The sequence below is a fragment of the Gymnogyps californianus genome, unplaced genomic scaffold, assembly GCF_018139145.2.
Source record: "Gymnogyps californianus isolate 813 unplaced genomic scaffold, ASM1813914v2 HiC_scaffold_77, whole genome shotgun sequence".
Taxonomy (NCBI): domain Eukaryota; kingdom Metazoa; phylum Chordata; class Aves; order Accipitriformes; family Cathartidae; genus Gymnogyps; species Gymnogyps californianus.
The window spans coordinates 189,351-201,600 of record NW_026114470.1 but is presented as its reverse complement, the minus strand read 5'-3'; the positions used below and the strand labels follow the sequence as shown (position 1 = coordinate 201,600).

At 40.6% G+C, this 12,250-nt stretch overlaps 1 protein-coding gene across 1 annotated transcript in view; it reads left to right on the top strand.

Annotated features, from left to right (window-relative positions):
- LOC127029115 (AP-3 complex subunit beta-1-like) overlaps nucleotides 1-12,250 on the top strand; it is a 184,332-nt gene that overhangs the window by 28,548 nt on the left and 143,534 nt on the right. Inside the window, 2 exon segments of the mRNA XM_050914761.1 lie at nucleotides 1,062-1,133; nucleotides 1,135-1,245. Of these exon segments, the coding sequence (XP_050770718.1) occupies nucleotides 1,062-1,133; nucleotides 1,135-1,245 (183 nt within the window).

The following is a 12,250-nucleotide window of genomic DNA, read 5'->3' as shown; positions in this document are numbered from 1 at the left end:
ATATAAAGTCTCATCATTTTAGTTATTTGACTTAACATGTACTTTAACACCAAAAAAAACTTAATTAAAGCAATTAGAAGAGAAAGAACAATAATTCTATGCATACAATGACATGTCCTTATAATGCATGGTCAGCTTTTGAGGTTTTCCCACAGTTAATCTGCTACCAGAATTTTAACAGGAATCCCAATAAAGGCTTCCTTTCTTTATTTTTGAAAGAAAATACCCTGTCAGAAGGTTTGAATAAGCCTTTCAGTGTTAGAATGTTGAGAATCTATTTAATTTTCTCATTAAAACAAAGCTATTTTTATAATCATAGTCAGTATGAGAATCTTTATATATACACAATGATTTATTTCTTATGGGGGCAAAAAATGTGTGAGGACACAGCAGGGCATAAACGATCCATTTCTGTAACTTTGGAACTAGTAGAAAAGTGCTGAACAACATGCAGAAATTCTGCTTCTGTTCTTTGAGGGAAAGTATTACTGTATCTCTGTATTGCTAATTTTTATGCCTTTTTTGCAAAGTGTGTGCATGAAACACTAAAGATAAAATTTCATGACAGTTAATTTAGCCATACTGAGAGAGAAGTTTGGATCCCAGTAGTGCTGGGAAACTTACCCCCAGCTCCTCTTTAGTTTGATCATGCCAGTGTTGATAAGAGAATCCCAATAGACCTTGTCGGGCACATCACTGTATTATACTTATCATTTTTTCCTGTTATTTCTGAGTTAATTGCAAGTTCTCTGATAATTTATTTGGAAACTATAACTGTAAGAAAAAAATTTATGCTTACGTTGCACTGTCTTCAGGACTGGGAGCTAAGATATATGTGTGTAATAGAAACAGCAAATGTTTTCTCCGTTCTAATAAACTTACCTCAATTCTATTTTAAATAAGATGCCATTTCTGTGGACTTAGGGTTGGTTTTGTTGTTGTTTCTTTTCACTGAATAGAAACAATCTGAAATTGCTGAGAACTGCTAGTATTAATTTTGATTCTCACTTGTGGATGAACTGTGGAAGGAACACTGACCTGGTTTATATTTTGTTTTCTAGCTGGTAGCTGGGAGCATTGTGATGGCATTTGAGGAAGTGTGTCCAGATAGAATAGATCTGATTCACAAGAACCTACCAAAAGCTCTGTAAATTGTTGGTTGACATGGAAGAGCGGGGTCAACTTGTTATAATCCACTTGTTAACTCAATATGCACATACACAGTTTGTAAGCCCATGGAAGAAGGTAAGTTTGTGACTTTTTTTAATTACGATTGCGTGCTTGCATTCTGAATTATTTCCATTGCTGGATATACTCAGTCTTTTAAGATGCGTTTTTATGCAGACTTTAATAAAACTAGAAATCAAATGCATGTCTTAGCTCTTTAAGGCTTTACTAACACAAGGCATCCACCCTTCTGCAGAGCATGAGAATTCTCCTTCCAGGCTATAACCTGTTGTGATTTACCCTGGGCATATCCCATTGGCAGAAGAGAGAGTTCTTTTTCTGTGACTCTTTGAGTGACGTGGCTCTTTGTAGGCGATTTTTTTGTGAGTCAGAGTTAAAAAGGTTTGCCATTCTGTCCTGAAACTGGGTAGAATCTACTTTCATTGTAGATATGAATACCCAGTATCACAGCATGCTGAACATTAACAAAGCTCAGGCAAGTAATGATGTAATGTGCTGAGGGACTGTGTGGAGACTTGCATATGTGTTTTTGAAATGTGCAGTGTAAAAAAAAAAAAATTGGGGTATTTTCATTTTTATTATGTAAATATCAGTATACTCTTATTTAAAATTTATAAAAAGGGATATTCAAAATATAAATCCTATCACTTCTAACAACAGAAAAACTAGAGAGCTCAGAAAATTGGTGCTATTAACGTTGGTTTCAATAGGGATTTAACTCTGAATAACAATTTAAATTAAAAGACAGAATACTTCTGGAAAGAACAGTATAAAATTGCTCCACAGCTCTGTTTGTTTGCGTTTATTACAGGCTTGGGGTGTTACTACTGTTAAGTTTTACCATTTAATTTGAAACTAATTCATGTTTAAAGATGTACATATTCATTGATATGTATACTGTTTTACAACAGTAGTTGGAGATGGATTTTGTACAGTCACATAAAAGGATGTTTGGGGTACCTACTTGTAATGAATATAAGATGATCCCAGAACCTTAGAGAAAATGTCATAATTTTATTTTTTTTTAATTTAATTTTTTCCCCCCACTGTATTTCTCTAGACTGAAGTAGTTCTGCTGTAGCTCAGCTAATGTACCTTAACACTTCTGTTCAGGCATTGTTATTTCAGTGCAGGTTATTGTGGTTTGTAACTAGCATAAATAAGAACATGTCCTGGTTTCAGCTGGGATAGAGTTAATTTTCTTCCTAGTGGCTGGTATAGTGCTGTGTTTTGGATTTAGGATGAGAATAATGTTGATAACACACTGATGTTTTAGTTGTTGCTGAGCAGTGCTTACACTAAGTCAAGGACTTTTCAGCTTCTCATACTGCCCTGCCAGTGAGGAGGCTGGGGGTGCACAAGAAGCTGGGAGGGGACACAGCCAGGACAGCTGACCCAAACTGGCCAAAGGGATATTCCATACCATATGACGTCATGCTGAACAATAAAACTGGGGGGAGTTGGCCTGCTGCTCGGGGACTGGCTGGGCATCGGTCAGCGGGTGGTGAGCAATTGCATTGTGCATCACTTGTTTTGTATATTATTTTATCATTATTATTATTTTCCCTTCCTTTTCTGTCCTATCAAACTGTCTTTATCTCAACCCATGAGTTTTACCTTTTTTCCGATTCTCTCCCCCATCCCACTGGGGAGGGGGAGTGAATGAACAGCTGTGTGGTGTTTAGCTGCCTGCCGGGTTAAATCACAACAGAACATATTAACAATTTTTTTAAGATTTCCCCCCCCCAGCATTGGAATACAGAATGACACCAGCTATCACTGAGTTCTTTCAAACTCTGTCTTTTAATACCCTTTGTCTGGGAATGGAACTGAAATGCAGTGGCATTCTGTGTTAATAGATGTATAATTTATTATGTGAAAATAATTATAAGGAGATGTATTTGGACAAACAGCTAATTTCAGCCAGATTTAGTTTACAGCTATATTCACTTCATCTTAAATAAGCAGGGGATATAATTATTAGAAAATTAGAAACATAGCAAAACCATCTGAAGTAGAGTCATATTTTTGCACTACCAGTTGGGTTCTGGAACTCCCTTTATTCATTTCAGATGAAAATTAAATTGTTTGTAAGAACACATCTTTCCAGACAATTGCTTAAAATAAGGGAAGTATTTTTAGATAATGAGACACTCGAGTAATATGTTTTCCTAAAGTCCTTGAAGCAGAATGTTTATTACATGTTGCTTATTGAAAGAAAGTAACTTGCATTCTTCTCTCCGAACTTTAAAAAGAATGAAAATTGATAATTTGCTTTGTCTAAAGATATGGTTTCATAATTGGTTTAACCCAGTTTTAGTCTGTGATTGGACAAAGGAAGAGTAGAAGAGGAGGATGACCTCCTGTCTTAGACTGAGAGGTTGGAGGCTTTGATGGGATTAGGTTTCTTTAAGACTGTAATATATTTTTTCATTGAAACCAGATGGATGACAGTTGTTGCTGTGGCTTCTGCTGTAGGAATGCAAAAAGTTTGTGTAACAATACTGCCTGTGTCAACCTAAAATTTTTCATCAGTAGTATAGTATTAATAACACTTTGTTTCCACTTTCATGAGCTTCAGTGCAAAATTTAGTTTGTCTACCTACTCAGCAATTAAATTAGCAGAAATTTTTTCTGGAGCTAGTTGAAATGCATGCCTTTGTCAATAGGTTCTTAAATGAACACATCAGACAACAGGGCATCTTGTGCAGTAGAAGAGATTTTTAATTTAGTTTATTTGCATCATTATGGATCAGTATTTAGGCTGTATGCAAATGTATGATTTGAGGAACAATTAAGTGTTGACAAAGTAAATTGCAGTCATATCAATTGCAGTGCATTTTCCATAATTTTTCTAACTGACATCTTTGATAAATAATGGATGCCAAGTCAAAGCCAATTATACAGTGCACTAGGAATTCATGGCGCTGTCAGGGAGAAGACTGATTGACTTAAATTTACATATTAATGAGATTTGTTAAGAAGGTGCTTGACTGTACAAAATAACAGTATATTTATAGGGCATGACACTTCATAAATAAAGCTGATGCAAGAAAATGGAAATTAAACCTATCAGATTAATAAATTAAAGATTGCTAAAATGCATATTTGCATTTTTATTCACTAAAATTTACCTTACTTTTTAAGAAACATATGCTGCTTTTGTTCAAGTTGAGCTAATTCCCAACAAGTGACGATTTAATGTTTTGAACTGATTTCTTGTGCCTTTAGAAACCTAAAGAAAAATTTGGAAAACTTACCAGTTATGGAGGAAAATCCTTTTTTGAGCAATATGCTTAAAATTGTTGCAAAACTTTAACAGAGTTACCCATTAACCAAGAATACTTAGTTTTATATTCCTATTTTTAGCTTCTCTGAAGGGTAGAATTTTTAATCCTGATCATGAACACTGTGAGGAAGAATGTCTTTGATTTATCCTGTTAGTTTTGAAATACTTAGAGGCTGTTTTTGAAGTAGTTACTTGTGAATAGCAGTTTCTGAATAACCTTTTTTCATGAACTGTATTCAGCTTTAACATGTATTAACCGGAATGAAAGCAAGACACTCGTATTCTGGAGTGAAAATACCTGCTCAGAACTAAGTGGGAAGAACAATTCCAACAATTTTCTTGGTAACGACATATTTGATGGCAGATAACACCGTGATGCATTACAGCTTAAATGTTTTACCCTGCCCTTTTCGCAGGAGTTGTTGGGACTGCCGAGTTGTTTGCAAAATAGCTCCTGGACCATTACAGCTTACAGCCTAATACATGAAGATGTTTAAAACAAAGTTGCTGTTGGTTTGCATGAATGTGTTGAGCTGCAGTCTAGCAGTTTAGGAACTGATTTTTCAAGCTGTTCAGCCATCCCTGTTTCCACAAGGAGACAAAGATCACAGGAGGCAATGACTGCTTCAGCTGTCCTGGTATATAGATCCACCACCCACCACCAAATGTGTGTGCCATGTTGGAGGGTGTCTTCTAAAAACAGCTGACTTGGTCAGAAGTTTCAACGGTTGTTGTAGAGAGCAAAATGGAGCTGGGAGCTGTAGTCTCGCAAAAAAACCAGTGTCTTTCAGGGCTGCTCAGCTTTGTTTCAGACAATTGCAGGTTACAGGAATAAACTTTCTTGGTGTTCAATTAAGATTTGGAAAAAAATGGTGAATTCAGATTGCTCATGGGCTTCAGTCATAGTGAAGTTATTTATAAACCAGTACTTATGTACTAGTCTCAAGCTTACATTTTTTTAGGATTAATTCTTGAAGTATTTCTCAATTTAAAGTGCTCAGAAGTTGAGACTGACATAACTGATGGGGAGAGGGGGTTAAGCCTGAAGAAAATGACCTGAAAGAATAAGGACTTTTAGGAGAAAAATAGCAAGTCTTTGAACGTATATACGTAAAGCCATGAATCATGGAAAGTAGCCTGGCTCTTGAGGAATAACAGGAAGAAACAAATTTGAAATATTTATTTTAATTGCTAGCTCTGACAAAATATTGACCATTATTGTGTATTTTTGTGCTTATTTTAAACTGTCATTTATATGTTTAACATGGAATTTCATCTTCCTATTTTTAAGAAGTTTTATGGGCTTTTTTTAATGTGAATTTTTCATCATTTAAGCTTAATTGGAATGATACAAGGGAAAAGAAATTATCTCTTTAATTTGTGGGGTAGAGACTATTTTGATTGTGGTTTGGGTTTTTTTAAGATTACAAATTTTGTCTATGTTTTCCTCGGGCATAATACCACAATTTTTAATATTAAAAAAGAAGTCTTCTGTAACCCTGAACTTAGAAGCAGACTTCATTATAGATACAGGTTTCTTGTGTCTAGACCCTGTTAAACTTCAGATAGGCTTGGTTTTTAGGGTCCTCACAGAATGTGAAAATCTGTCTTAGTGTGGTGTCATATAAGAACTTTGGCATTTGTTGTATGGCAGGCAAATAGCAGTATTTGTCATTTATAAATCAGACTTGGTAGCACCTTAAGATTCCCTGAAATTTTTCATTCTAAGGCCATTTAATTACTACTTTATGTTGAACTGTTTGGACTGATTTCTTCTGTGCTGGATAACTGCTCCAAGTTTTAATATTAACTTTAAAAAAAAAAAAAAGACAAAACTGTTTCTGCAAGAAAAGATAGCAAGATACTTGAACACAATCTTCTATAAATACCACTTGCTTTGTTGAGGGGGGTAGAGAAATGTAGGGGTTTTTTCATGGTTAAGACTGTGAGCCTCAACTTAGCAGGAGAATATTTTTTGGAATATAAGCTGTGCCTTTTCTTTCTCTGGGAAAATGTGCCTGTGCTTGGTGAGGTTTCACTTTTTAGAAACATGTGAGCCTCAGAAGCAATTTGATTTCTGGCTAAATTGGATCTCTTCTTGTCTGGGCTTCCAGTACATGAGCAGCAGTTTTCCTGTCGTATCTGTGTTTAAAAATTTGGATTTTTGCTGTTTCTGGACACTGCAAGTGATGGTAGGGAAACTCTCTGTTGTTCACTGGGCTCTTCCACTAATTACCAAACAGCAACAGAGGAGGAAGTTGCCAAATGTTGAATTCCTTAGATGAGGACAGAGGTTGTGGGGAAGCTTGAACAGGCTGTCTTGAGTCTGTTTTACCATTGCTACTGATGAGTAGGACAAAATCTTAACAAAACAATATTGGAGAGCATACGTAATGATATGTAGTTTTGTTTATATTGAATATGTATTATGTAATAATATAAAAAGAAGTTTTCTTTACTTTTTTTCCGGTATATGAGGGTATAACTGAAGTTCTTTATTTCATAAGAAATATGAATGCTGCCAATGCCTTTCAATTGTCCGCAATTCAATTTCAAGTGATTTTAAGTCTTTAAAGCACTGATTTTTAAGTCTTTAAGCATTGATTTTCTCAGCTGCTTTGAAGTATTGTGTAGTGTCCTGGTTTTGGCTGGGATAGAGTTAATTTTCTTCCTAGTAGCTGGTATAGTGTTATGTTTTGGATTTAGTAGGAAAAGAATGTGGATATAACACACTGATGTTTTTAGTTGTTGCTAAGTAGTGTTTATCCTAAGTCAAGGATTTTTCAGCTTCTCATGCCCAGCCAGCAAGAAGGCTGGAGGGGCACAAGAAGCTGGGAGGGGACACAGCCAGGACAGCTGACCCAAACTGGCCAAAGGAATATTCCATACCATATGATGTCATGCCCAGTATATAAACAGGGGGGAGTTAACTGGGAGGGGCGGATCGCTGCTCAGGAACTAACTGGGCATCAGTGAGCAAGTGGTGAGCAATTGCATTGTGCATCACTTGTTTTGTATATTCTAATTCTTTTAGTATTAGTATTGTCAATTTATAATTATTATTATTATCATTATTATTATTGTCTTCCTTTTTGTCCTATTCAACTGTTTTTATCTCAACCCACGAGTTTTAGGTTTTTTTGATTCTCTCCCCCATCCCACTGGGTGGGGGGAGTGAGTGAGCGGCTGCGTGGTGCTTAGTTGCCGGCTGGGGTTAAACCATGACAGTCCTTTTTGGTGCCCAACGTGGGGCCTGACGGGTTGAGATAATGACAAATCTGACTGGAATGCGTTAGAACAAATTTGTTATAAACATTCGTTATATTAGTTCAATAGTTGCTGGTCACAATGTTGATGTATTTGCTCTCAAAGTTGGTGTGCTTGTTCTTAAAGGTGCGTTATGTAATACCGTACTTGCAGTATATGCTCCCTGTTGTGCTGTTTATCACCCGTGGGAACTGGGCCAGAGTTATCATGTTGTTCTACTTTGTAACACTGGCTTATGATACGATAGAATTGCTGGTCGTGAAACTAATCTGGTATTTGTACTCAGCATTGCTGTCACCTCCGTGCTTCGGGAGCCGACTATCAGAAACCATTAATAATTACACCTTGTACCTTTTCTCATCGGAGAGCCAATCCATGGGGGGGGAGACACATTTCTTCACCTTCCCCTTCTCCTCCAGGCACATTACAATAGCTCTTGAGAATTTTGAATATCCTTGGGATGTTCAAAGCAGCATGTTCCTATTGCTATGTCTCCTGAATGTGTTCCAGGCCTTGTTTAAGGTTAAACAACTATTTAACAATACCACCCAGAGATCTGCCCCGAGGCTGGACAGCCATGGCTGGCATGGCATGTGGGAGAATATGGGCAGGTATCTAGAGAACTTCTCACCTCCAATGGTTTGGAACTTCACTCCCGAACAACTACAGGACCCTGATAAAGTGATAAAATATCTGAAAGGAAAATGCTGTGGCAATTCCAAAGAGGCACAATTTATTGCACTGTGCTGGGCCCTGGCCAGTATCTACCAAACACTGCTCGATATTATGCAGCACCCTCAGGGGGAAGGGAGGGAAAACAGACCGACAGGAACTGCGGCTACTCCAACCCCAGCAACAGGCACTGCAGCTACTCTAAACCCGGCGACAGACACTGCAGCTACTCCAACCCTGGTGACAGGCACTGCGGCTGAACCAGAGAACCAACCCATGCTGATATCAGTCGCCCCTATACACAAGAAGAAATATACAAAAAAAAATCAGTTCACTTAGTAAGGGATGAAGATGAACCAGGGTCATCACGAGAACAGGAGGAAAAGGCAGAACCAGAAGTAATCACTCGATCCCTATCCCTGAGTGAGCTGTGGGATATGCAAAAAGATTTCAGCCGTCATCCAGGTGAGCACATTATCCCTGGCTGCTCCAATGCTGGGACAATGTGACCAGTAGCTTGGAATTGGAGGGTAGGGAAGCCAAGCAGCTGGGATCACTTGCTAGGGAAGGGGGCATTGACAAGGTGATTGGAAAAGGGACACAAGCCCTCAGCCTCTGGAGGTGACTCCTGTCAAGTGTGAAGGAAAGGTATCCCTTCAAGGAAGATGTTATATGTCACCCAGGCAAGTGGACCACCATGGAGAGAGGTATCCAGTACCTGAGGGAATTAGCCGTGCTAGAGATGATTTATTATGACCCGGACAATGCACAATTACCCAGAGATCCAGATGAAGTTCAATGCACACGATCCATGTGGCGGAAGTCTGTACGGAGCGCACCATCGTCGTATGCCAACCCATTGGCAGTAATGGACTGGAAAGACGAAGAGGCACCGACGGTGGATGAAATGGCTCGCCAACTCCAGCGATATGAAGAAAATCTCTCTTCCTCCCTACAGGCCTGTGTCTCGCTTGTGGAAAAACTGTCCGAAAAACTGATCGAACTGATCGAAAAGTCCTACTCCCCACCTGGACGGACCAGTATCTCAGCTATTAGGAGTGAGCATTCCTCTGCTCAAGAGAGAGAATATAGGAGGTACACACCACGGGGTACCCTGTGGTTTTACCTGCATGACCACAGAGAGGACATGAGGAAGTGGGATGGAAAAACTACCTCGAAACTAGATGCATGGGTACATGAGTTGCGAGGAAAAACAACCAGAAAAGGGGATTCTTCCAGGAAAGATGCCGCTCCAGTTTCCAGCAGGAGTTCCCGAGACAGAGTAGAAGGGCTTCTGACCCTCTTGAAGGGACCTCTAAGTCATTTTTACAAGAAGCGAGTAACGAATACTCTGACCAGGATTAGAGGGGCCCTGCCTCCAGCCAGGTGGAGCAAAGGGACAACCGGGTTTATTGGACTGTGTGGATCCGATGGCCTGGCACATCAGACCCACAGGAGTATAAGGCTCTAGTGGACACCGGTGCACAATGATGTACCCTAATGCCATCAAGTTATAAAGGGGCAGAACCCATCTGTATTTCTGGGGTGACAGGGGGATCCCAACAGCTAACTCTATTGGAGGCTGAAGTGAGCCTAACTGGGAATGAGTGGCAGAAACACCCCATTGTGACTGGCCCAGAAGCCCCATGCATCCTTGGCATAGACTGTCTCAGGAGAGGGTATTTCAAGGACCCAAAGGGGTATCGGTGGGCTTTTGGTATAGCTGCCTTGGAGACAGAGGGAATTGAACAGTTGTCCACCTTGTCTGGTCTCTCTGAGGACCCTTCTGTTGTGGGGTTGCTGAGGGTCGAAGAACAACAGGTGCCAATCCCTACCACAACAGTGCACCAGTGGCAATATCGCACCAACCGAGACTCCCTGATTCCCATCCATAAGTTGATTCGTCAACTGGAGAGCCAAGGGGTGATCAGCAGGACTCGCTCACCCTTTAACAGCCCCATAGGGCCAGTGCAAAAGTCCAATGGAGAGTGGAGACTAACAGTAGACTATCGTGGCCTGAATGAAGTCACGCCGCCGCTGAGTGCTGCCATGCCAGACATGCTAGAACTTCAATATGAACTGGAGTCAAAGGCAGCCAAGTGGTACGCCACAATTGATATTGCTAATGCATTTTTCTCAATCCCTTTGGCAGCAGAGCGCCGGCCACAGTTTGCTTTCACTTGGAGGGGCGTCCAGTACACCTGGAATCGACTGCCCCAGGGGTGGAAACACAGCCCCACCATTTGCCATGGACTGATCCAAAATGCACTAGAAAAAGGTGGAGCTCCAGAACACCTGCAATACATTGATGACATCATCATATGGGGCAGCACAGCAGAAGAAGTTTTTGAGAAAGGGGAGAAAATAGTTCAAATCCTTCTGAAGGCCGGTTTTGCCATAAAACAGAGTAAGGTGAAGGGACCCGCACAGGAGATTCAGTTTTTAGGAATAAAATGGCAAGATGGATGTCATCACATCCCAATGGATGTGATCAACAAAATAGCAGCTATGTCCCCACCGACTAGTAAACAGGAAACGCAAGCTTTCTTAGGTGTTGTGGGTTTTTGGAGAATGCATATTCCAAATTATAGTCTGATTGTAAGCCCTCTCTATCAAGTGACCTGGAAGAAGAACGATTTTAAATGGGGCCCTGAGCAACAACAAGCCTTTGAACAGATTAAACGGGAGATAGTTCATGCAGTAGCCCTTGGGCCAGTCCGGGCAGGACCAGATGTTAAAAATGTGCTCTACACCGCAGCCGGGGAGAATGGCCCTACCTGGAGCCTCTGGCAGAAAGCACCAGGGGAGACCCGAGGTTGACCTCTAGGGTTTTGGAGTCGAGGATCTGAGGCCTGCTATACTCCAACTGAAAAAGAGATGATAGCAGCATATGAAGGAGTTGGAGCTGCCTCAGAAGTGGTTGGTACTGAAACACAGCTCCTATTAGCACCCCGACTGCCAGTGCTGGGCTGGATGTTCAAAGGGAAGGTCCCTTCTACCCATCATGCAACTGATGCTACATGGAATAAGTGGGTTGCACTGATCACACAACGAACTCAAATAGGAAACCCCAGTCGCCCAGGAATTTTGGAAGTGATCATGGACTGGCCAGAAGGCAAAGATGTTGGAATATCGCCAGAGGAGGAGGTGATGCATGCTGAAGAGGCCCCACTGTATAATAAACTGCCAGAAAATGAGAGGCAATATGCCCTGTTTACTGATGTGTCCTGTCGCATTGTGGGAAAGCATTGGAGGTGGAAGGTGGCTGTATGGAGTCCTATATGACAAGTGGCAGAAACTGCAGAAGGAGAAGGTGAATCAAGTCAGTTTGCAGAGGTGAAAGCCATAAGCTTAAATATTGCAGAATGAGAAAAGTGGCCAGTGCTCTATCTCTGTACTGACTCATGGATGGTGGCAAATGCTCTGTGGGGGTGGTTGCAGCAATGGAAGCAGAGCAACTGGGAACGTAGGGGTAAACCCATCTGGGCTGCCACACTGTGACAAGATATTGCTGCCCAGCTAGAGAACCTGGTTGTGAAAGTACATCATCTAGATGCCCACGTACCCAAGAGTCAGGCCACTGAAGAACATCAAAACAACCAGCAGGTGGATGAGGCTGCTAGGATTGAAGTGGCTCAGGTGGATCTGGATTGGCAGCATAAGGGTGAATTATTTTTAGCTCGGTGGGCCCATGACCCCTCAGGCCATCAGGGAAGAGATGCAACATATAGATGGGCTCGTGATCGAGGGGTGGACCTGACCACGGACACTATCGCACAGGTTATCCATGAATATGAAACATGCGCTGCAATCAAGCAAGCCAAGTAGTTAAAG